The 23,360-nt window shown below is 47.9% G+C and overlaps 1 protein-coding gene across 1 annotated transcript in view; it reads left to right on the top strand.

The window, feature by feature from the left end:
• The window catches only part of LRRFIP1 (LRR binding FLII interacting protein 1), a 103,792-nt gene that overhangs the window by 36,788 nt on the left and 43,644 nt on the right, over positions 1-23,360 (top strand). The window contains exons 2-6 of the mRNA XM_038141773.1: positions 8,474-8,560; positions 15,139-15,156; positions 18,454-18,501; positions 19,754-19,798; positions 20,300-20,350. Of these exons, the coding sequence (XP_037997701.1) occupies positions 8,474-8,560; positions 15,139-15,156; positions 18,454-18,501; positions 19,754-19,798; positions 20,300-20,350 (249 nt within the window). The remainder of the gene's footprint in view (positions 1-8,473; positions 8,561-15,138; positions 15,157-18,453; positions 18,502-19,753; positions 19,799-20,299; positions 20,351-23,360) is intronic.

The raw sequence follows: 23,360 nt of genomic DNA, 5'->3' as shown, positions 1-23,360 counted from the left end.
ATGTGTTCCCACTGCCAGAGGACAGGGTTAGGTGGGATATTGGGAAGGAATTCTTCCCTGTAAGGATGCTGAGGGTGCCCAGAGAAGCTGTGGCTGCCCTTGCATCCCTGGAAGTGTTCCAGGCCGGGCTGGACAGGGCTTGGAGCAACCTGGGATAGTGGGAGGTGTCCCTGCCCATGGCAGGGGGTGGAGCTGGAGGGGCTTGAAGGTCCCTTCCTTACCAAACCCCAACCCTTCTATAGTTGTATGATTCACATCAAACCAGTCTGTTTTACAATTGTAAAGCTTCACCTGACCTAAGCAGGGTTTCTCCCGGGGCGGGGTGCAAGTTAGACATCCCTAATCCCTCTTATTTAAAGGAAGCATGACCGGCCTTCCCAGGGACAGTGGGATGTGGCTCGGGTCCAGAGACTGCCAAGTTATTGCCCCCAAATGTGAAACAGTGCCAGCGCTTCCAAATGAGCTAAAATACTGTCAGCAGCATGGCAGCGTGTGCTCTGCCAGCCTGAGCAGCCAGATTCCTTGTCCTGGGCAAGGCAGCTCATGGAAAAACTGAGCTCAGCCGCTGGGTGGAGGCTTCGCTGGGCTCCTGACCGGGGAGGAGGGCGCAGGCTGAGTTGCTAAGGAGCAACCTGTTTGGCTGGCCGCGGACAATCCCGTGCCAGGAAGAGATGACTCCCCGAGTGCTGTGCTGTTGCTGCTGAGGAATGGCCGTGGGTAAAATGAGCTCCTGGAGCTTCGCAGCTCTCCCGGCCCCGGGGTTTCTCCCTGGCCTTTGGGAGGGGATGGGTGTGCGAGCTTCAGGTGAAGCCAAGGGGAATCGAGAGATGCTTTGGGTGAAATCCGGTGGAATCAACAGGTGGCATTAACCTCCTTGGAGCCAGGATATCTGCTCTGGCCGTGTCTCCGATTGTTCTTGGGGTATCGCTCTAATCCTTCTGTGCCTTCGGCTCATCCACCTCATCACCAGAGACCTTTTGAAATGCAGGGTGTCCTTCTTTTTTTGGCCAGCCACTATTCCCGATTGCTTTCTGCAGTACTGTCAGACTTCAATTACACGTTTTGGGTTGTTTTTTTTTTTCCTCCATTATTCCACAGCGCGCAATGCCATTTCTGTAAGAATAAAACCAACACCAGCCCATCCAGCGTGGATGGCTCGTCTTAAGCTCGGCTCTACACAACGCAGTCCGCAGCACCGATATAATTGCAGCAATTAGCAGCGGTGGGGCGCTTTGTTTCTGCCATGCAAAGGCCGCCCGCCGTGAATAGGAATATATGCATTTATAAGCATCTGCCCCGGTGCGTGTGCTGCCCGGAGGGAGGGCGGGCGTGCGCCGAGCTGTTGGGACGTTCTGTTTATCTTCCTCGGGGACACAGAGGAGGCCCTTTCCGTGGTGGATGCCGTGCGGGTTCCGGCAGGTGTGTGGCTCTGTGTGTGTGTGTGGATGCTCCCTCGGTGCTGCCCCGGCCGCCGAGCGCAGCGCCCGCTCCCCGCCCGCTCCCCGCTCCGCCCCCGGGCCGTGCCGGGCGCGTCCGGGCGGGCCCCGCCGGGGACAGACGGCGGCAGCGGGAGCCATGGACGCGGCTGCCGACTGCCTCAGCCCGGCTGCCCAGCAGCAGGTATGGCCGGGGGGCTGCGGGGGGCTCGGGCAGCGCGGCCGGGACGGCTCCTGCCGGGCACCCGGCCCGGGGGCTTGTCCCGGGCTCGCTTTGCGCGGTCGCTGAGCAAAACGTGGGCTGTGAGCTGCTGCGGGAGCCGTGGTGGCAGCGGAACCTGTGGAATGATTGCTAAGGAAGGTGTCGCAGCTGCCCCGTGGGACCATCAGATGTCAGGCATCCCTTGACAGGAGCTGTCACTCGGGCTCGCCGCTGTCGCTGCGAGGGGGACAGGAGCTGTCAGACCAGCCCGGGACGGGCTGTCGGGGTATTAGAAGGGAATCCCTATGTTTGCGTGTAGGCTAAGGTTCATCAGCCTGCTGCCTCTGAATAGTAATTTGCATTTAAGAGAAAGGTGAGGGGTAAAGCTGGATGTGGACTGACCGAGCCCTGTGTGATTCACTGTTTCGTTACCATATGAGTAAGTGGTGCAAAGTGCTGTATGTATTTATAACTCATATGCAAAAAAAGGTCAGATAAATATACTGGTTTGACCTCTTAAACATAGAAGTCCCTCTTGTTTCCAATGTAAATAGTCACCACTCACCCTGGTGAGCTCCTGGAACTCCTGGGTTAGGTCACACGTTGCTCAAATGGAGACGGGGGAAAAACATTGCCATGGGTTAGCACTGGTTCTACCCGGTAGCTATGTTGGTCAGCTGTGTTACAGGAGTATTGCAAATCAGGTGTTGCATGTCCAAACAGACTTTAAATTATGTAGGAGTGCAAGAAACCTTATCAGATTTTTGACTCATGAAGTGTGACTTGGCTAAACAGAATGAACAGTCCTATAATGTTTGAGGAAGAGGATACAGAATACTGGAATGGGACAGCATCCATCGTGAAAAATTATGTTGGCCCCAAAAATGACTGGCTGGCTGTGTCTTAAGCATGTTGGCAAGAGGCTTAAATCAGCCTGAGAATAGTTATTGCAGCAATGCACAGCAGTGGTTGCTTGCAGGGAGCAGGTGTAATTTAGTCAGGCAGACTTGTGTTTTAAGGTTTCTCTGGCAGTGGGATCAGAGAGCTTTTCTGGGTATGGTTTGGTCCTGGCAAGCTAACACTTCAATCCTCCATGACAAATATGACACTGGCCTTGATTACTGGTCTTAAAAGCAGGTAATTTGGGAGTGCGCTGGAATTGAGGGGTGCTTTGTACAGCTGGAAAACTCTTACACATGTAACTATGTGGCAAGTCAACACAGTCATTTTTCACCGCTCAGAAAAGCAGCATAACTTCCTGTCTTTGTTGGCCGTGTCTTGGGGCTGCCAGGCGAACAATGAAGCCCTGGCTGTTTCAGGAGGGAAAGCTCTGAGAATGCACACCTTCAGGATGTGTGTGTGTGTGTTTGTGTGTTGCTGGCCTCCACCTTAGCAACTCACCTCAATAATTCTCTCATCGCCGCGACGATGACAGCGCAGCTTCCCTGGCGCGGCGCGCGGGGCCAGGAAGCCGCGGCTTCCGTCACCATTGTGCTCCATCCCCCCGGCCAGGGGCGCAGCCAGGCCTGGTCCCCACCAGCGGTGTTCCAAAAGGGGCTGTGCAGGGTAGGGGTCGCTCCACAGCAGCTGCACCTCCCGTGCTCCCACTTCTCCCCACCGCTGCGGGTGGCAGAAGGTGCTTCTCGCCCTTTCCAGCTGACACCCAATACCTGCTTTGGGTTTTTTTCAGAGGTAGTCGTGCTCCTGTTACAACCTGCTTAGCTTTTCCCTCTTCAGATCTAAACATACTGAACTCCTTATGCCGGGGTAAAGATTTGCTGCTGCGCGGGGCTGGTTTTTTATTTTCAGGCTGGATGACCCTTAAGCTGGAGTGTCAAGTGCTGAGCAAGTAGCCCGGCAAAAGCGGCGAGCATTCTGCAGTTCAACAGGGCATTTGTTTCAGGGCTTGGCGACTGTAAATCATTCTGAGCGACTGCAATAAAAACCCAAGAATTCAGCGTGTATATCTGTAGTATTTGAGCGAGTCCCATAAATTAAGGCGATGATGTTTCAGCTGGTGCCCAGTTCCATGTTCATCTCAGCAGTCTGGTTGCCGTCTCCTCTCGTTTTGCCCATGGGGCCTTACAGAAGCCTCTGATGAGGTTTGGGTTTCTTTGGTATGACATGCTCAGTAGAGCTGAAGCTGCCAGTTCTTCTTGTCAGATGAGCAATATTTCATAAAAGGGAAGTTGCAAAAGCTTTGTAATGAGTGCAATTAGGCTTTGTATTTTTATTCTTCTGTTTCTGACAGTGATCTGTCACTTTTGATTGAGGCCTGTATTGCTTGCTGAGTCACTGATGAATTTTAGATGATTTTAAGAAGTCAAGGGGACTTCTTCAGTCTTAGTGATTTCTAATTTCTTTTTTTTTAATCTTTCATCCCTTGAATAGTTATTTATGCCTTAGGCAGCCTAAAGAACAGCTTTTAGTAAGCTGAATTTCAGAAGTATGTGAATTTTTGGGTGGTTTTCTAATGTTCAACAGTGTCTATTCCAGGCTAGAGTGTCTGTCTCTGCTACTGCCCTTAGAGGTGACTTGACTCTGGGCTCTGTCAAGTGCTTGGGCTGGACAAAGACCAAAGTCAGCCAGGCAAAGCCTGTTTTGGTTTAGTCAGCACAGAGAGAGAAATGTAAAGTTAGCGTTGCTGCTTGCAGGCTGTGCAAGAAATCAAGGTATTTATAGCGCAGAGCAGAGTCCAAGGGGCTCGGAGAGCGTGGTCTGACAAACCCTGATGCGTTCCGTCACGCCCGTGCTGCTGAGGAAGAGGCCCACAATAAATCTGACACTCCTCTGCATGTGTCGGAAAGTCTGGCCTGTGTTTTTATCCTTGCGTGTCCTAAAGGTTCACAGCTTGGGCAGCTGGGGCTGTTCTGGGTGTCCTTGCCCTGTGCTGTGCTGAGGGGCACCCGCTGTACCTGAGCTGGGCTTTGGCACAGGAAAACCTGGGTGCAACAGGCCCTGCTTGGCTCCCACCCCCACTGCAGGATTTGTTAGGCTTGGTACCAGACTTTGGTTTGACTTTGATAACTTCTTACCCGGTGAGATGCGGGCTCCTCCCTGTCCTGATGGATTTACTTCCTCTGAGCTCATGGGCAGCACCAGCTTCATCACCAATGCCACCTACGGAGTATAAAAAACAATTCATGCTGGGTTAAGCAATTCCATGCACCAAAGCATGCTAGAAATGGGATTATGAAGGCCACAGGGTGACCATTTGATGGCTGGCCTGACTACAGCATGATGTGTTTCTGTTGAGCTGGAGAGCACTCTCCAAAGACTCGTGGGTAGCCTCACATACTGAAGCCTTTTTTTTCCTCCTCTTTGCATATTTCCTGTCCCCCCCTTCTCTCATTTTGCCGCGGCCTCAAAAACCCTTTAGGGAAGGATGGCCTGTTTCTTACAAACCCTCCTTTGTCCAGCACAAATGAGCTGGTGTTTGGTCAGGAACCACGGTGAAAATAACTGTGTAATCATCTAAATGGCACCCAGACATCCTTGAGAACGTGCTTGAAAATATTCCTCAGTGCTGGATGCAGCCCTTAAGGTACGGTAGCCTTCTGACAGAGAAGTTGGGGTTACTGAGGAGCCAAGAGCAGGTTCTGGCATGATTTGGTGGGGGCTTACTCCTTTACTCCATGAGGATGGTCAGGCAGTGGAACAGGAGCCTGGAGAGGCTGCAGAGCCACCAAACTCAGAGGTTTTCAAGGGCCATCTGGACCAAGCCCTAAGCGGTGTGATCTGAATGTGATTCTGACCCTGCTTTGAGCAGGAGGGTGGACGAGACTTCCTGAGGTCCCTTCCAGCCCAAACAATTCTGTAACTATTTGTTTCAATGTAATGAAAATGAGTTGCTTTAAAATACGAGCGTTCAGGATGGAATAACACTTGATGACTTCTTACAAAGGTACCAGTCTGTGATAACCACAGGTTTCTAGCTTCAAGTTCAAGAACCCAGGATACTGTTTCTGTTGTTTTTATTCAAAGATACTTAAGACTGATGTGGTCATGGGAAGAAAAAAGTTCATAAATAAACAATATGCTTGTTCCCAGATGTAAGCCATTGTTAGTCAAAGCTGCTGAGTGAAAATGTGTTTTTATTCTTGCAAGGTTTGCAGGTTGGCTTTAAATGGGCAGCTGGAGGGCTGAAAAGATGAAATAGAATAAAGTAGAGATGCACCGTGGATTGGCACTAGAAGCAGAATTACATCCCAAGAAATGACACACAAAATGTGTGGGTTTGCACAAAGTAAAATTCATTTAACTTCCTGCAGTTGGTATCTGTAATTTAGAAACTGGCAAGCCTCATTCTCAGGGAGGCCTGAGAGAAAAACTGGCTAAATTTTACATTTTTTTTCCTATTTTTCAAGTTCCTTCACTTCGTATTATATTGTGCTTGTGTCTGGGAGAATATATAATTCTGCAACATAGCTAGCAAGTGTGTAAGTCCTTTGGCCCTTATCATACAAGGAAAACAAGGGGAAATATGTATCATTTGAATTGTATCTGAATTTTCCATATAGGCACCTAGCTCTGATGTGAAAGCTCGGCTGGTTATTGAAATTCATGAGGATGACAGCTACGATCATGTTAACATCCAAATAATCTTGTTTCTGCCTTTTTGTGTCAGGAGGCAAGCTGGGGATACACAGCCTGTCCTGTTTGGTGTGTTCTGCTTATGGAGACTTCAGGGCCCTTTGTTTTCCATAGGGAAAAACCAGTTTGTGCTGGTGTTATTCCTCACCTCCATCAGGTGGGGCTTGCCAGTGTTTATTTTGAAATAAACAGGAGGGATCAACATCAAGTCAATATCAGGCTTGTTTCCAGAGCTGTGATTTCGTGCCTTCAGCACACGTTTCAGGGCATGTTTGGATTGTGGGTGTCATCAGCAATTCCAAACACTGCAGGTGGGTCATGGCACTGCCTGCCAGGGATTCCACTCGGGCTTTGCCCAGCAGCAGCAGCAGGGCTGGGGCTTTCTTTTCCTGGACATACTGCTTCAGGTTGGGAGGTGGTGTTGAAAACACGTTTGGGGATTCGTGCCTGCACCTGGAGCCTGCTGTCACCTGGCTCTGTAAGTAACAGGTTGTGGGAGGGGATGGTTTTGGGTGCAGGTGTGGAGGGTCTGCTCCTGATAGGAGTTTCTGTCCATGGCAGAGCCACTTACCTCGAAATTCAGGCAAGGAACTCGAGGGAGAGCAGCTCTGTGCAAAAACAGCCCTTTGCTCTCTCTGCCATGGGCTTTTTTAAATTCTCTGAGAAGGCTTGTTCCCTTTTCACAAGTAAATTTTCAGACTTCACAGAATAGCAGAACATTTGGGGTTTGACAGGACCTCTGGAGTGCCTGTCCAATCCCCTGGGTCACCTAGAGCAGGTGACACTGAAACATGTCCAGGTGGGTTTGGGATGCCTCCAGTGAGAGAGACTCCACAGCCTCCCTGGGCAGCTGTTCAGTGCTCTGCCAGCCTCAACGAACAGAAGTTCTCTCTCATGTTGAGGTGGAACTTCTTGTCGTTTAGTTTATGGCCATTGCTCCTCATCCTGCCACTGGGCACCACTAAGAAGAGTCTGGCAGCACCCTCTTGGTGGCCTTTGGGATATTTGTATGGATTGATGAGATCCCCTCTTGGTCTCCCCCAGTCTGAGGTTTTGAGATCTACATCATCACAAGGCTCCTGGTTCTCCCTTGCACCAGCTTGTGCTTGATTTTCATCAGCCCTTTTCTGTTAGCTGCAAGTTTCAACCACCCTACTCAATTTTTTGTTGGCTTTTTTTCCACGTTGTGTTTGTGTTTTTGGAGGCTGTGACCCTTTCCCCTGGGATTGAGTGGTGACTGCACTTACAGAATGGAGAAGAAATTACGCCTTTCTGTTTTTTTTGGTGGTTTTCCTTCTGTTTAGAAGCGCTGCTGGAAACACCATTTGATCCCTCTGTGTGCCTTACCTTGATATTTTGGCAGATTTTCCTGTCAATTTGGATGCTGTACTTACAGTAAAAAGTTTCAGAAGCAGAGGAGTTGGGTGTAACCCCAGGGTGACTGGCTGTGAGCTGTGCCTTTGGCTCCTGCTGAGCTGTTCTGAGCTGCTCACGGTCGTACTGTACCAAGCCTGAGCTGATTTTATTTTTTTCCTGTATCAGACCTACTGGCTTTGCCTGGGATTTAAAGCAGAATATTAAAAATGTTACTCGGTATAATGTTCCATCACTTCCAACTGGGCTGAAGTGAGGAAGCACTGTAGATCTCTCGAGAGGTCTGTTCTTGGCAGAATTCCACTCCAGCAAGGTTTGGACTGGAATATGGAATTTTGGAGATTTATAATGCAGCTAGTGCATTTTCTCTCCATAATTTCAGCCTTAGCTGTGCATACTGAGCGCCAGTGTTTACCCAAATCCTGTGCACAGTGTCAGTGGTTAGAAAAAAAATGACACATAATGTGTTTGGTGTTAGTCAAATTAATTCATCAATAAAAAACAATCCATGCTGCAGGGGAGGGAAAAAAAAAACAACCAAAACGACCCAAACCAAAAAGAGCAAAACCTGCCTTTCTTAAATAAATCAACCTGTTTCCTCTCCAGCCACAGCAATAATAATTAAAGGGCTCTTTTAAACACAAGTGTTCAGGGAGGGTAGTGCCTGCACGGGGGTGTTTTACCTCGCTGTTACGATAACAAGTTCGGGGAGGCAGGGCCATCACCTGCAATAGGGAATTAACTCCTACAGATGTGTTTACAGCCTTGCCGAGTCAAGCCTCCCCATTCCCTGCCCTGCTTCCGGAGCGTGTTCCCCGTTGGGTTGCCCAGCTTTCATCTCATCCCATCCCTGTGTTCCCGTTCCCAGGCTGAAGCCAGACTCGCGGCCAAGCGAGCGGCGCGGGCGGAGGCGCGGGAGATCCGGATGAAAGAGCTGGAGAGGCAGCAGAAGGAGGTAAGGCCGAGGCTTTGGGGGGTGCCTGGGTTGTGTCCAGGGAGGAGGATGTTCAGAGATCATGGGACACAGGGCTTGTCTGCATTTTGTTGAAATAGCCTGCGCAGAGCTAATGTTGATCATAGAAAAACCTGGGAAAAATGGGGATTGTGGCAAGGATTTTATCTCGGTGAAGCCAACGTAATTATTCACAGAAAATCCTGGTGGTTAGTAATTCTTGTTTAACATTAAACTTTGAAGTATGCGGCTTCTTTGTGTGCCTGTCTGAGGTGGTGGATTCTTATCACTTCCTTAGAAATCCAATGAATATGGAAGATTCCTGGCCTTTGTGTAACTCCACTGGGAAGTTGTTCTGTTTCCTGCTGTGAAGCTGGTGCCCTCCCCGAGTCTGTGAAAAGGATGGGCTGCTCTTGGCAGGGGCAAAGCATTACCTGGTGAACTGAACTAGAAGCTCTCAAAAGCTGTGCTTGGCGATGTGCATTCAGTGGAGCAGCAGAGTGGATGCAAGAGGGACAACAGTAATCAGAATTTAGTTTTTTTCAGTAGATTTTTGAAGGAGAAGGAAGAAGTAGGGAGTCTGGGGGCAGGGTCTGGGAATACATCGTAGGAATAAATGTGGCGCAGGAAAAAAGGGAAATGGCTCACACTGACAGAGGGCAGAGTTGGATTGGATATCAGGAAAAACATCTTCCCTGTGAGGGTGGGGAGGCCCTGGCAGAGGGTGCCCAGAGTAGCTGTGGCTGTCCCTGGATCCCTGGAAGTGTCCAAGGCCAGGCTGGACAGGGCTTGGAGCAACCTGGGATAGTGGAAGGTGTCCCTGCCCATGGCAGGGAGTGGGATTGGATGATCTTTAAGGTCCCTTCCAACCCAGGCCGTTCAGTGGTTCTACATTTGCTGTAGGGTGCAGAGCAGGATCTGGTTGAGCTTTGGAGCAGTGAATCAGGAGGTGACAGCAGGATGTGGATCAGGATGTGACAGTGGAGCAGTGCCAGTGCAGGCTGCAGCAGCCAGCCCACAGAGAAGCTCCTGGGCAGGTTGCCCACACTCAGCTTTTGGTGAGGCAGGTCTGGATGTGTCTCAGCTCCCTTGCTGCAAACACAGAGCTTGGGGGAGCCTTCTCCTGCTGCAGGTGCTGCTTTCTGAAGGATGTTTCTTGCAGCCTGGCCCACCCTGGGAAGTGCTGTCACTGCTGAGCTGGCAGCTGGGGCGGGGGGACTCGGGAGTAGCCGTGGGAGGGCTGTGCTAAACAGGCACCACATGTTTTGTTTGGGTAGCGAAGTAAATAGGGGTGTCCTGGCAGCTGACACCATCTAATTTGCAGGTGACTTAATGAAGCTGATGACCCCTTTACAGATTAAAAGCTGATGCTGCAAAGGGTGTCTTGGTAAACTGAAATTTAGGTGTGAAGACTAAAGCTCCTGCAATTAAGAGCTTGTCATCTGAAAACCTGTGAAAACTTTGTACAGATAGAAATTGGGTAGGGCAGGATGTCACTCTGAAATACCACAGTGTGTGAAAGCTCAGCCAGATACCCATCACAATCTGCTTTGTAACTCGCTGGCATAAATGACACATTTATCTAATGTTTTGCACACTTGGGTATTCTGTAACTTTTTGGAATAGTTTAATCTTAGCCCCCAGATGCCAGGTAGAGACGTTAAGGATAGCTGCAGGAAGTTTTTCATTGCCTCAAGTGCCTTGCAGGTATAAAAAAACATAAATACAGAAAATCCCAAGCAGTGATCAACACAAGATATTTGGCACCTACCCGTTCCTTGGAGGGGAACCTGTTGTGACACTGGGATCTGTACACCTGGTTCTCTGCCATTTTCATTTCCCTTTGCAAACTTTTCAGAAACATAAAGAGCGCTTTTCCACTGCTGCCATGTTAAATAACCAGAAGTTAAAGCACTTGCTTTACTACTTCAGAAGGTTTTTTAGAGCCCTAACTCCCTTCTGGGAGTTAAAAAGCAATAAATGAATTTATTGCGTGTGCGTGTAGTTTTTCATGCTTTAAGCCGTGTGCATGCCCTGGCAGGCTTCTTGTGGAGCATGGATTACTTGGAAATATATTTACCCTGCTGGTCTGAGTTAAAAGTTTCCAGGTGCTACCATTACAGGCTATAACTATGGCAGTGAAAGAGGGTGTTTTAATGATTTGGGTTTGGAAACTGGCTCCTCTCCTGCCCACCACTTCATATTTATGACATTTCTCAATCTTGCACTTCATTTCCCTCATTTTAAAGTAATTGGGTGACTTTTGCGTGAAGAGTCTTCAAATACAATTGAGAAATTGTGCAGCGGGAATAGCTGGGCTTCTGGCAGAGAGCTCTCAGTTGCAGGGGGAAATGTGGGAAAGTTCCTGTGGGAGACTGCTCTGCGGTGGGGCAGGATTGCAGGTGTGCTCCAGAGGCAGTATCATCTCCTCACCTGGCACCACCTCGTGCCAGGCAGCACAAAGAAAGGTAACTGTGCCAGTGGTTTGGGTGTTTTGGTTTGGTTTCTTTGTTGTTTTGTTGTTTTTTTTTTTTCTCCAGGGAGGGGAAGCTAAAGGGGAGAAGGTGAGCATAAGTTTCATAGGGAAGTATAAGCTGGGTACATGAAAAGTGTTTTCTGAAGTTGAAGAAGAAAGTGAGCACAAGAATCATGGCCTGATCACAGAATTCCAGAATGTGTTGAGTTGAGAGGGCTTTAAAACTTAACTTGTTCCACTCCCTGCCAGGGGCAGGGACACCTTCCACTAGCCCAGGTTGCTCTGTCCAACCAGATCTTGGACGCTTCCAGGGATGGGGCAGCCACAGTTTCTCTGGGCAATCTGTGCCAGGGCCTCCCCACCCCTCACAGGGAAGAATTCCTTCCCAATATCCAATGTCAGCCTACTCCCTGGCAGTGGGAAACCATTCCCCCTCGTCCTGTCACTCCAGTCCCTTGTAAATAGTCTTGCACCATCTTTCCTGTTGGATGGGGCTCCTGTTGGAACATTCCCAATTCTCCCAGCCTTTCCCCACTGCAGAGCTGCCCCATCCCTCTGATCATCCTGGTGCCTCCTCTGGACTCTCTCCAGCAGCTCTGCAGGTGGGAGTCTCACCTGAGCAAGGCAGAGGGGCAGAATTCCCCCTTTCCTGCTGCCCACACATTTCAGCCCAGGACATGGGGAGTCCCTTTGAAGATAAGGGTGTTGATCACTCTTGAATCACAGAGATATGAATCAATTTATATATTTATTAGAGAATGTGTTCTTGGTGATGAGGCTTTAGGAAAGGCACAGGTCTGACGAGTGTTACAGCTTGAATGCTTCTGACTTCTCATTCAGAGCTGCCTTGTTGTTGTTACCCACCAAAGATGTAAATAATTAATCTGGAAGTCTGGTTAAATTCTCTGTTTTGCTCCACGCATCAGTGAGTGCAGGGCAGCTCTCATTGCCAGGGCCTTTCTGAGCTGGAAGGACAATTAAAATACGTGGTATTTCCTCCCTTCCCTGGTTTCTCAGCACTGGTGGAGTCAGCAGCGATGGGTCCTGGTTTACCATGCCATGCTGCCATGCTTTTCAAACATTTGGTTTCCACCTGCAGAGTCTGAGGCCAATCTCTTTGGCTTGCGCTGTTGAGATGTGCCTGGTCCTGAGACAAATTCCTGTGTGCACTCAGGTATTCATTGTTAATTCAAGCAGAACAGCAAGCTAGGAGTGGGCAGCCCAGTTTTTCTGAGTAACAATTTGTTAATTCTCAGGGGCTACAAGGTAAAATTGGAGGAAGAATTTTTTTTTTCCCTGTGCATTTATTTTTTCTCTCAGAAGTTTGACCTGAAATGTATTAAACCCTTTTTTTTTCCAAGCAGTATTTAACAGTAACAGTTTTGAGACATGTAAAAGCTGCAGCAGTAGGGCTAACTGTAGAGAATGCTTTCTGTAGGAGTGCCTGCTGTGTGTTCTGCTGGCAAGGCTTTAAATGTCTCTCCAAGGGCTGACACTTGGAGACCACAGTGTAAGCTGATATTAATGCCTGAAGTGAAAAGAGACTGATCTCCTCCCACTCCTTAATCGGTGGGATAAGATCCTTCCCTGCCAGTTCACACAGCAGATGAGCCTGTACTTCTGGTTCAAGGCGAGTGCACCGTGCTGGTCTCCTGCCTTCATTTGCAGCACTTGCTTTAGGGGCACAGCATGAAACTTGCCTCGGCTGTTTTGTAAATTCCTTCCTTACCTCACTTGCACATATTTTTCCCCCTTTGGATTCATATTTCTTTGGAATAAAATACGCTACCAATGCTTTCTAGTAAAAAAAAAAAAAAAAAAAAAAGGGAAAAGTAGATTCTTGTGGCTCGAATGAGGAGGGGTGAGACTGACTGAAACTTGGTGCTTACACAAGCAGGGAAGAAATGAAGGAGGCTTGTGGTGGCTCATCTGTGTCTTAGACACTCACTGTGAAGATGCCCAGGAAAATTTGAAGAGGGATGATGTAGATGATGTTTTTAGCAGACTCTTCTCTGCCATCATCTAACACTGGCTTTTTCTGTCCAGTTTTACACCTACTTCTATGAAAAACTTTATTTTTGTGGGCAGCCTTGTTTGATGAGGACACCAGGAAAGCTGTCTGCTGTTAATAGTGTGGATGAAACGCATTTGGGTTTTTTAATCATACCCTAATACAGAAAACTGTACACCCTAATAGAGGAAACTGCTCTTTAAAGCATTTGACAGCTTAGATGTGTATTGACTATTTTTGGAGGGGACACATCTGCAACAGAGGTGATTGTTGAAAAGGGTACGTTTTCTCTTGTACCACGCTTACTAAAGAGGACAATGTCATCACAGAATCCTAAAATGGCTTGGGTTGGAAAACCCTTTAAAAATCCCCTGATTCCAACCTCCCTGCCATGGACAGGGACATCTTTCTCTCATGAACTGCTGAGGGATCAGTCACTTCAGAGCAGAGCTGTTGTAATGCCTGTTGGCTAATGGGTTCCTCCAAAACTCCAGGTTTTATAAAAAGCTGGAATAGTTAAATGATGAATTTGGCTTTATCCCTGAGGCCTCCCCACCTCCCTCCACAGTTCCTGGCCTGAACAAGGGCCCCGTTGTTATCTTGTCCATTGGCAATTTGGGTCCTGGGCACGAGGCTCCTTGCATGCCTTGCTTTGGACTCAGCAGGGAATACCTGCTGTGCCAAGCCCGGAGCACTGGGCTTTGAAAAATAAAGATTCCATGGAGCTGCCTCGAGGAGTGGGTGAAAAAAACCAGCATGGAAAAGTGAAAGCTTTGAGGTTAATCGTGTTTGGCTCCTGTGAGTGGATGAAAGGCACTCTGAGTGTGCCATGGAGAAGCCAGGGATTGGAATTGTGTGCAGCCTTGTGGGAGGGCCCAGTTCATTTTCCTCTCCATGGCTTTCTTAGGGAAAGGGAAGTGGGGTGGTTACTTGTGCGGTGGGAGTGCTGGTTTTAAAATGGGTCCTAATTTTCCCTCCTGTGCTTGCTGGAATGGGAATTAAAGCTGCTGAAGCATTAATCTGGGTTGTTCAGTTGTCCTTTGTGAAGGGGAATCTGATCAGGAGGGCAGGGATTGAGAGGCATAAGCTTTGCTTCCCCGCACTGGGATCCAGGTGCCCATGAGGTATCCCTGAGAGCAGTGAATGGCAGGGATCCTCCAAATACCCCAAAATCTGGGAGACTTGACTGCCTTGCCACCAGCCAGGTGTTTTTGAACAAGATGGGTTATTTTGGGTAACCAGAAACATTTCTGGTGTCAGGAAAGATGTGAGAAAAAACCTGTATTCTGTTTTTGTGTGGGTTCACAAAGCTCATCAGTCAGGGGCAGTTCTCCAAGAGCACAAAATTCAGGTGCAGTAGAGTGGCTGTAAAGGTTTTGTGTCTTATCAAAGTGCTCCTAGACCATGGAACAACAATGTCAGCAGGGCATTCATTAAAGCCTGAAAATAGTGTGAGGCTCCACAGAAACATTAAAAATTGACAGAGCAACCTGCAGGGATCCTTTAAGACCAGCAATATATGTGCGAGGAATTTCCCAGGAATTTTCACACCCTGGCACTGTGCTGTGCACAGGTGAAAGGTGTGTGGGATTGGTGCTTTTGTAACTGTGCTTCATCCCTCAAGGACAAATTCTGTCCTCCAAAGAGGAACAGTTGGTCTGTAGTTAATGCCGCTTGCTTTTATCGTGGTGGTAGATACACGACTCATCCCGGATGAATATTTGGGCATCCATTCCTGTTTTGAAGGGAAGGCTGGAAAAATAAGAGGTCCTGGCTCACAGCTGGGCTGGGCTCTGGCCCGGTGCAAAGCCTGGGGATAAAATGTCCCATGTGCACCCCGGAGCCTGGTGGGAATGGGAGCAGGAATGCTGTGTTCTAGCCAGTCACATGGAGGAGGCCTACGATGCAAACGCTGCTTTTGTCCTGCCTAAATCCACAGGGCTTCACTGTGCTCTTCTGTGTATTGATGTTCTGCTGTATTTTTCTCTATAAACGCTGTTTTTTTCCCTCCAGAACGAGCTGTGGAGCATTGCTATGTATCCATCATTCATGCTAGCTTTGTTCCTTGTTTCTTTCCTCTCCCTTTCCCCCCAGATCTATCAGGTGCAGAAGGTAGGGCTTGCTCGCTTTCCTTCTTGTTTGCATGCCTTCTTCTTCCCACCCTGTGAGTCTTGCTACAATTTCACAACCACACAGCCGTTTAGGTGGCAAAAGACCTCCAAGATCCTCGAGTCCAACCTTGGAAATCCTCTGAAGAGTGGGAGATGCCCAGCAGGCTGCAAATTTCCATGTAATTGTGCCCTCCCCTCCTATAATCTTGTGGGGTGGACAGTCAGGGGGAGTGGGGGAAGATGACCCATGTGAGGTGTCTGGTCAGGCACTTCATGTGATTTTTTTCCTACAGCCTGTTTGGCAAAGGATAAGCAATAACAGAGAAGTGACTTGGCAAAGCAGGGTCACAGGAGGGCACAGTGGCTCCCTGTGTCACCTCTGTTCATGTGCTGAAGGCCAAGAAAATCGCTGGAATGTTTCAGGCTGGGCAAGCATTTAACAGGTGCCAGCAGGAAGAATGACTTGCAGATGACTTTATTTGCACAAAGTCTCTGAAGGAAATCAGGGATGCTGTATTTGAATTCATAATCCTTGGGTAAATAAACTGTATGGCCTTCCTTCCAATGGCACACATTAAAAGTGATTTTATATTGTTTAATCCTCTCTCATCTGTTTAAAGTCATTATCTCTTCCTTCTTCCCAATTTCCTTTCCACGATGATGGCAAAGAGGATGATAACAGTAACTCTAACGGAGGTCACTTGCTATGTAGAAACAGAGATTTTGGGGTTTGTGTCATGATGTCTGGCTGAAATAACAGCCAGATATCTGAAAAGAACTGAATATAACAGCCTGGCTGTTCTACACTTTCAGCATGTGAGTTGAGTGGCACCTAGAAACAGAAATAACTCCCAAGAATTTTTACAGGGAGGGAGAAAGCACATTATTCTTCAAGCCTGCCGTTTTCTGCCTTATTGAATATTTATCTCTTTTTTTTTTTTTTTTCCCTGAGATGTTTTTATTGCTTGCTGAGTGATGAATGTCTCCCTAAACCACAGTGTGCTTGGTTTTGTTCTGGCACTCCAGCTGCCCTAACTGCATGTTTCAAAGCCTGACCCAGCCCTGCATGTGCTTCTTGGGAGTGATGTTCTCCTCTTTGCGTGTGTATGTATATGAAAAGAGCTGCTCAAATCATGTGCTCTGGTATTTAATCCTGACCCCATCAATTTGGCAGCAAGTCCCTCTCACTCCTGGTTTTATTTCTGGAGTTGACTATGCGCTGAGTGACTCAATGTCTGCCCATGGATCGGCAGGCTCCTTAATTAATCTTCTTTATGGGAACTAATTTAACCTCCTGGTGCAGAAGCAGCCCTGTGGGAGCCCAGGAGGTTGTTTACTGTTGGTGTCTTGACATGGATGAGGAGATAAGTGGGTTATCCTCCCGACATCCCACGGTGAGTTGGTGAGTCCGGCAGTTTCACTGGCACTCCGTGAGCAAATCACATCCGGAATTCTCTCTCAATGGTATTAACACCATTAATTATTGAATTGTAATATCGCTTTTCAAGGTGGAAAGGAACCTGAGTCCAGCAAGGGCCTCTAACTGAGACCTGAATGAATGGAAAAGCAGCATTTCCTCCTTCAACCCATTGGAATCAGGCCGCTGGGGGCAGGACTGAAGAGTTGGTGTAGAGGGAGAACAGAGAAAAGTGGCTGTGAGGGGCCAAAATACTTGAGAGCTCAAAAGCTGCCAGTTCAGTCCAGTATGACACGTGCTCTTAAAAAAATTATAAATTAAAACAGTCTCTGGGCAGTCTCATTCATTAAGATTTTTCTTCAGGGGATGTTAAGCATGTAGCTGAGTAATTTGAAATGGAGAAGGAAGAGCCTGTAAGTGGAACTTAAACTGTGACATAGCAAGTCTTGTAAGGGCTGTTTCCTTATCTGCATTTGCAAGGCTGAATTCATAAGCCAGTGCCAGACCGTGAGGAGAACAGAGGGCATGAAAAGGAAGCAGCAAACCCTAAAAAAAAATTACAAGTGTGTTTATGGATCCTACCTATGTGTGAAAAAAGGATTCTCCATTTTAATAGTGTGTTTCAGTTTGTTAAATTGATGTCTAGTGTTAGAAAATGTTCTCAGTCTGCTAATGGCTAAAAAGCCTCTAATAAGGCTTTACCTGACCTGCTTTATCACAAAGCGTATAATCTGTAGGTTCTCATTGTGTACACAGCTCTGGGAGTTCATGGAATTTTCAGGGGTCATTTTCAGGCTGAGATGTGCCTAACAGTTACTTTTATAACAAGCTGTTGCATGGGTTATGAATCCGAAGTGGGAATAAAGTAATACAGCACTGAAGAAGGTGCAGCTGTTTGGTTTGAGTGTTTGGAATGAGGTTTTAAGGGTGAAAATAAAATTACATTAATACCATTGAGCGAGTGCTAAAACCGGAGTGCAATACACAACAGGTTTCTGATTTTTTAAAAAATAATTTCCCAAGGTTTTGGCTGGTGATATTCCTGCCTCCTCAAGCCTGTAAGAAAGCTCTAAAATACATATTCTTCTTTAATTAAGCAGGATTGCCATTTGCCTATTGCTGCGCTTTAGGCCAGTGATTGTAATTCACACAGGAATCCCTTTAACGGGCACCATTAAAAACACAAAATTCCTGAGACCAGATTTGACAGGCTGCTTTGGGGAGGAAGAAAAGTCCCATTCAACCTGTGGCTCTTTGAACAACTTGCTGCCTGGAGGAAGTTCAAGTTCATTGGGAAGTTCCCAGTGTTGTCTTTGCCTGCACGGGTGGATCTTGTCCTCTTGTACCCTTGTTGGTGCTGCCGCTGCTCTCAGGTGGGTCAAACGTAGGCAAAAAGCCTGGTGCTTTGAAAGGAGCTCTGTGGAGCTCTAATCCAGCAAATCAGGGTGCCCAGAGATGAGTTGGATCCAACTTGTCTGCCCAGTTTGACAAACCTTTACGAGAAACATGATTTGACGGCGATTTTCATCCTGGAAGTGTCCTGTGCTCGCCTCCCTTGTAATGAGTCTTGACTTAACTGGGTCAGGAATTCAAGACTCATTACTCTCCTTGCTCCTGTCCCCCAGCACGGGGGGTTTTGCAGTGCTGAGGGAGAAGAAGCTGCTGAGCACCCTGGTCATGCCCAAACTCCCCTTTCCCCTTTCCAGGCAGCTTTTCCCAGGCCCTCGCTGCGGAGGGCTCCGGTGCCGCGCGGCACAGCTCTCCCTGGCACATTCGTGTGGAGCTGTGTGGCTTGGCCAAGGCCTGGCAGTGCATGTCTAAGTGTTCTGTGCTTGCTTTTCTCATCTAAATTCTGGTTTTTTTCCCCTTTTCTGTCTGTAGAAATATTATGGGCTGGATACTAAGTGGGGAGACATCGAGCAATGGATGGTAGGACTTGATCAACGTAGCTCAACAACTTTTGCGTGTTGCAGTTCTGTGTAGTTCATAGAGTTTGAGATCCCTCCAAGTAGGTATTTTCATGCATTGGGGGTCTGAGTTCCACTCCAAGCAATCCCACAGTCTTGCTTTTCCAACTGAAATGTGAGTTTTAATCAGCTTAAAACTGGCAAGGACTGGGTTAGAGCCATCTCTTTTTACAGACCTGTGTCCGTGCTATCGCTGGAAGATTAGGTTAGGATAAAAACCTGTTAAAGCCCCTTGGGATACAGGGAATATTTGTCCTCATTTTACTTTTTGTGGGTTTCATCACCACTTGAGTCTTCTTAAATCTGCCTTCAGGTAGCTTGTGGGCAAGTTTCACTCATGCTGTTTCATTTCCCTTAGCACTTACTGGCCCAGGGGAATCCCTCACTGCTGTGGGGGCAACCCTCACTTTTTTCCAATGATACCATGTCCTGGATTTTAGAATTTGCTAAAACCAGTGACTACCAGCTGCAGACTTGGCCACTAGCAACATCTGACTGTTTTAACACCCATGACAGCAGATGAAGAAGTTGCTATGGGCTGGAAGTCACTGGCTTCAAATGTGTCTCAACCCTAAGTTTATGAAGCCAGTTAGCAGTGATGCCAGCTGAAAGCTGTGGCCTTGCCCTGCAAAGCTGAGCAGTGCACACTGGAAAAGGCAAAACTGAACAGCCAGCTTCCAGTGTGGAAGGGTAACTTCCCAAACTCCCCAGATTCCTTGGTCTCTGGTAATTAATCAGTAAATACTGGTTTGCATGGACCACCCACCCACTCCAGACTCACGCCGAGTCTCCTCAAATCCCTGCTGGATGAGCATAACTCCACCTTACTGGCAGTTCCCTTGCTTGGAAATCAGCTCACCTGGGACAATCTGTTGGCTACAATATTGAAACCTTTGTTTTTTCTTTTTTTTTTTTTTTTTTTTCTGTTTTCTAATTCAGTGGCAAATCAATTTGTTAAAGCCAGCTTGTTGAAATGTAAAACGCCTTGATGGTGTTTCCAGTGTCACAGGGGCTGTGTAGCAGAGAGGAAGTTTGGGGTCTCAGAGGAGGGAGGAAGGGTTTTTCTGCTTTGACAGGGTGTCACCTCCTGTTGTTTGGTTTAACTTTACTGGCTCCTAAGCGTGGCTGGAGTTCACTGTGTGTTTCTGGAATGCTCTGTTGCTGTGTCTGTCCTCTCAACACCTCCCTCTGTTCTCTCTCTGCTGCCTTGGTAGGAAGACAGTGAGCGTTATTCCCGTAGAGCCCGAAGAAATGCCTCGGTCAGTACCTGCTTTTGCTTATTTTCTTCAGCCAGACGTTTCAGATTAAGAAAACAGACCTGTGTAAGGCACTTCCTTCTCAAAAGAAAAGGAACCAAAACAAGCTCCCGCCACCCCCGGCAAGTGGAAACCCCAAAGCCACTTCCTGACGTCTCTGCCCTCTCCCCACTCACTCCAGGGAGCTTTTGCAAATGTGCAAGAACAAAGGGGGTGGAAAGGGGGAAATAACCTGTGTGGAGTGTTTAATGTTCATTAAAGGGCCAAGAGCATAGAGCAGGGAACACCTGAGCAAGCTCCTCCTTCACCCCACAGTAAAATGCTTGACTGTTTCTTGGGCAGGGTATGATTTCATTTGCTTTCTGCTTATACTTTCAATGCAATTCTTTTTTAAAAACATTGAGTTTGTGCATCTTTCCCTTCCTCCTGTCCCATCAGTGCCTGTTACCTGTGCTCTTTTCACTGTTTTTTTTTTTTTTTTGTCTCTGCACTTTCTCTCGCTAGGCTTCGGATGAAGATGAGCGCATGTCAGTGGGTAGCCGTGGAAGCCTGAGGGTTGGTAAACTCTGCAACCTCTGTGTGCATGTCTGTGTATGGCTGTCACTGTCCCCCTGTGCCCCCACTCTCTGAGGGGCCTGTCCTGGATGTGTTCCATGTTGGGTTTTTTTCAAGTGGATCACTGGTTGTCTCCAGCGTGTGCCCTGTGCAGGACCCTTTGTGGTCACTGCTCTTCACTCTTGCAGGAAGGACTTAACCAAGACATTGGTGTCTGCATGCACCTTGTGAGCTCCCCTGTTCCACTCCTGAAGCTGGAAATTTGGGAAGGGGAAGTGCTGGTGGCATCAGTGTTTATGAGATGAGGAAGCCAGAAGTGATTAATCAGTGGAAATAAGTGTTGGGCACTTTGGAATTGCAGGTGAATACTCATGAAATAACAGAATATCCTGAGCTGGAAGGGACCCACAAGGATCATTAATCCAGCTCTGTCCCTGCACAGACAACACCCCAACAATTCCACCCTGACATCCCTGAGAGCCTTGCCCAAACTCTCCCGGAGATCCCACCATGCCCATTCCCTGAGTGGTGCCCAGCACCCTCTGGGGGAAGAGCCTTTCCCTGATATCTGACCCAGAAATCCCTCTGACACAGCTCCAGCCGTTCCCTTAGGTCCTATCACTGGTTACTGGCTTTTAAAATGCTCTGGAAATACTTGAAAATCATCTGCAGGCCTGAGTTTTGTGGAGGGTGGGATTAGTAAAGCACTGAGTGCTCATCTGTAGGAAAAGTTCAAACAGGTTTTTCCTCAAAATGTCCAGACAGTATTTTCCCAGATAACACACATTTATATAAACCTTAACTCTGCTTTTACATACTGTCTAAAAGACTCATAAAAAAAAAAAAAATCTGCTGCAGAGCCTACTCAGGGCACTGTAAAATTGCACAAAATGTGCTCAAAAATATAAAGTGCTGCCATGTTCCCTTTTTAGTGGAATCCTTATTGCTACTCATGAAATGCTGTTAAAACCTTTTTTCCTCAAGATGACAAACCTGAGTGCTTTTCAGAGCTAGGAGATGCCTCAAAGCTCCAAAGATTCAGTGAAGAAAAGCCTCTCCGCACAGCAGAACGTGAAAAGCAGTGTTTATTTTACTTAGGGTTGAATGTTGACATATGGAAGTGGTTTTTGGAGGGGAAAAAGATCTCTAGTTCAGTTGAAATACCAATTCTATCTGTTTAGAAGGTGATGACAGCACAGATGGGTTGTTTATCCCCGGCTGTAACGTGGCACAGTGCAAACACGCTGGCTCTGTGTTTATAGCACATCTTCACCTGAAACGTCTTCTCTTCATGGAAATCCACCTCTGGCTCTTTCTGAGGTGCTTTTGCAACACAATCCCGTGGTTTATGTACATTTAAAGAGCAGAAGCTCTGCATTCTGCCTCCTCACTGTGCCTTGGAGGAGCTTTTCTGGCCCTTTTTCCCCTGGGCAGCCTCAGGCTGCGATAACCAGCGCTGGCCTGGTGAACAGCAGCCTCCAGCTGCTCCGTGGGATGGCCCCAAATTCCTCATACTCCTGCAAGGAATGTCCTTCTCTGACAGAAGGATCTGCCTGAAACTTTCCACCCCTCAGTGATGTTGCACAGGCCCTGTCCCCAAAAAGCAGCATTTGGTGCTGGATGTGCTGACATTTTGGCAGGCGCAGGAAAAGTTTTGACAGAGCTTCCTTGCCTCATTCTTGTGTCACTGGGATTGTAGAACACGTAAACATTTGCCAGTCTGAACTGAAATTTAGCCTTCTGTGTCTTCCAGTTGTTTTATTCACAATTAATTGATAGAATCCCAGAAGGGGTTGAGTTGGAAAAGACCTTAAAACTCGTCTTGTTCCACCCCCTGCCATGGGCAGGGACACCTTCCACTGTCCCAGGCTGCTCCAAGCCCCATCCAGGCTGGGCTGGAACACTTCCAGGGAGCAGCCACAGCTTCTCTGGGCACGCTGTGCCAGGGCCTCCCCACCCTCACAGGGAAGAATTTCTTCCTAATACCCAATTTTAACCTATTTTTTGTCCGTTTGAAGCCATTCTTTCCTTCCCTGTCACTCCAGGCCCTTGTGCACAGCCTCTCTGATCACTTTCCCAGGGTGGATTTACAGCAGGTACTTTTAGTGATTTGACCACGTCTGTGGCCAATCTGTGAAGGTTTGGCTCTTGCTGCATCTGTCTTCAAAATAACAAAGCCAAAAGCCCCATCAGTTTTGGCCGACCTTAAAAATCACCCGAGTTCTAGTGTTCAGTTTGGCTTTGGAGCTATTTTAGCCTGAGGTCAGCATCAGAAACAGTTGCCTTGTGTCCAGGAAGGGTTTATAAAATGTCCTGGAGAATTCTGAATGATGCTGTCTTTTCAGATATTTGGAGGCTCTCCTTCCATTGTTGCAGGATACCATTTTTGGAAAATTCCTCTTCCATCTTTGGCACTCGGGCTCCTTGCAGTGTGAGGGGCTGGTGGTGCCAGGGGTTCCTTTTTGCAGCTGTGCTTCTCTTCTGTGCAGGAAGTTTTCACTGAAATGGCCCAATAGCAGACATTCACTTCTCCCTGGGGCTTCACCACCCCACTGCTCTGTGTGGTTTTCACTCTGAGCTTTTCTCCTGGAATACTTTTGAAGTGGATGCCTGGACTGCAGAGATGGGCTGAGGTAGCTTTTGGGGAGCTTCTGGATGCTTCTGGCAGAGCAGGCAGCACTGCACACTGCAGAACTTCCAGAGATATTAATTAGACCAGGCCAGCAAATGGACTGTGGCTCCACAGCTGTGACTGTGCTGCAAACAGGGACCAGGGGTCCAGGCAGTCCTGGCTTGGCTGTATCTGTGGCTCCTCCATGGAGAGGCTTCTTCAGCAGCTTCCCTGATGATCCTGGGCCCATCAACAGCTCCTGCCACTCCCGTTTCAGGAATTCTGCGAGCTCAGTTTTGTATCACGCAGATTTTCCTAGGGAAGCTCAGTAACATCAGCCTGTGTCTGTTGAGGCTCTTGAAAGCTCTCTCTAGTCCTTTTTCTATTTCATTTGTCCTG

Source organism: Motacilla alba, chromosome 7, assembly GCF_015832195.1.
Source record: "Motacilla alba alba isolate MOTALB_02 chromosome 7, Motacilla_alba_V1.0_pri, whole genome shotgun sequence".
Classification (NCBI taxonomy): Eukaryota; Metazoa; Chordata; class Aves; order Passeriformes; family Motacillidae; genus Motacilla; species Motacilla alba.
This window is presented reverse-complemented; position numbering and strand designations above follow the sequence as displayed.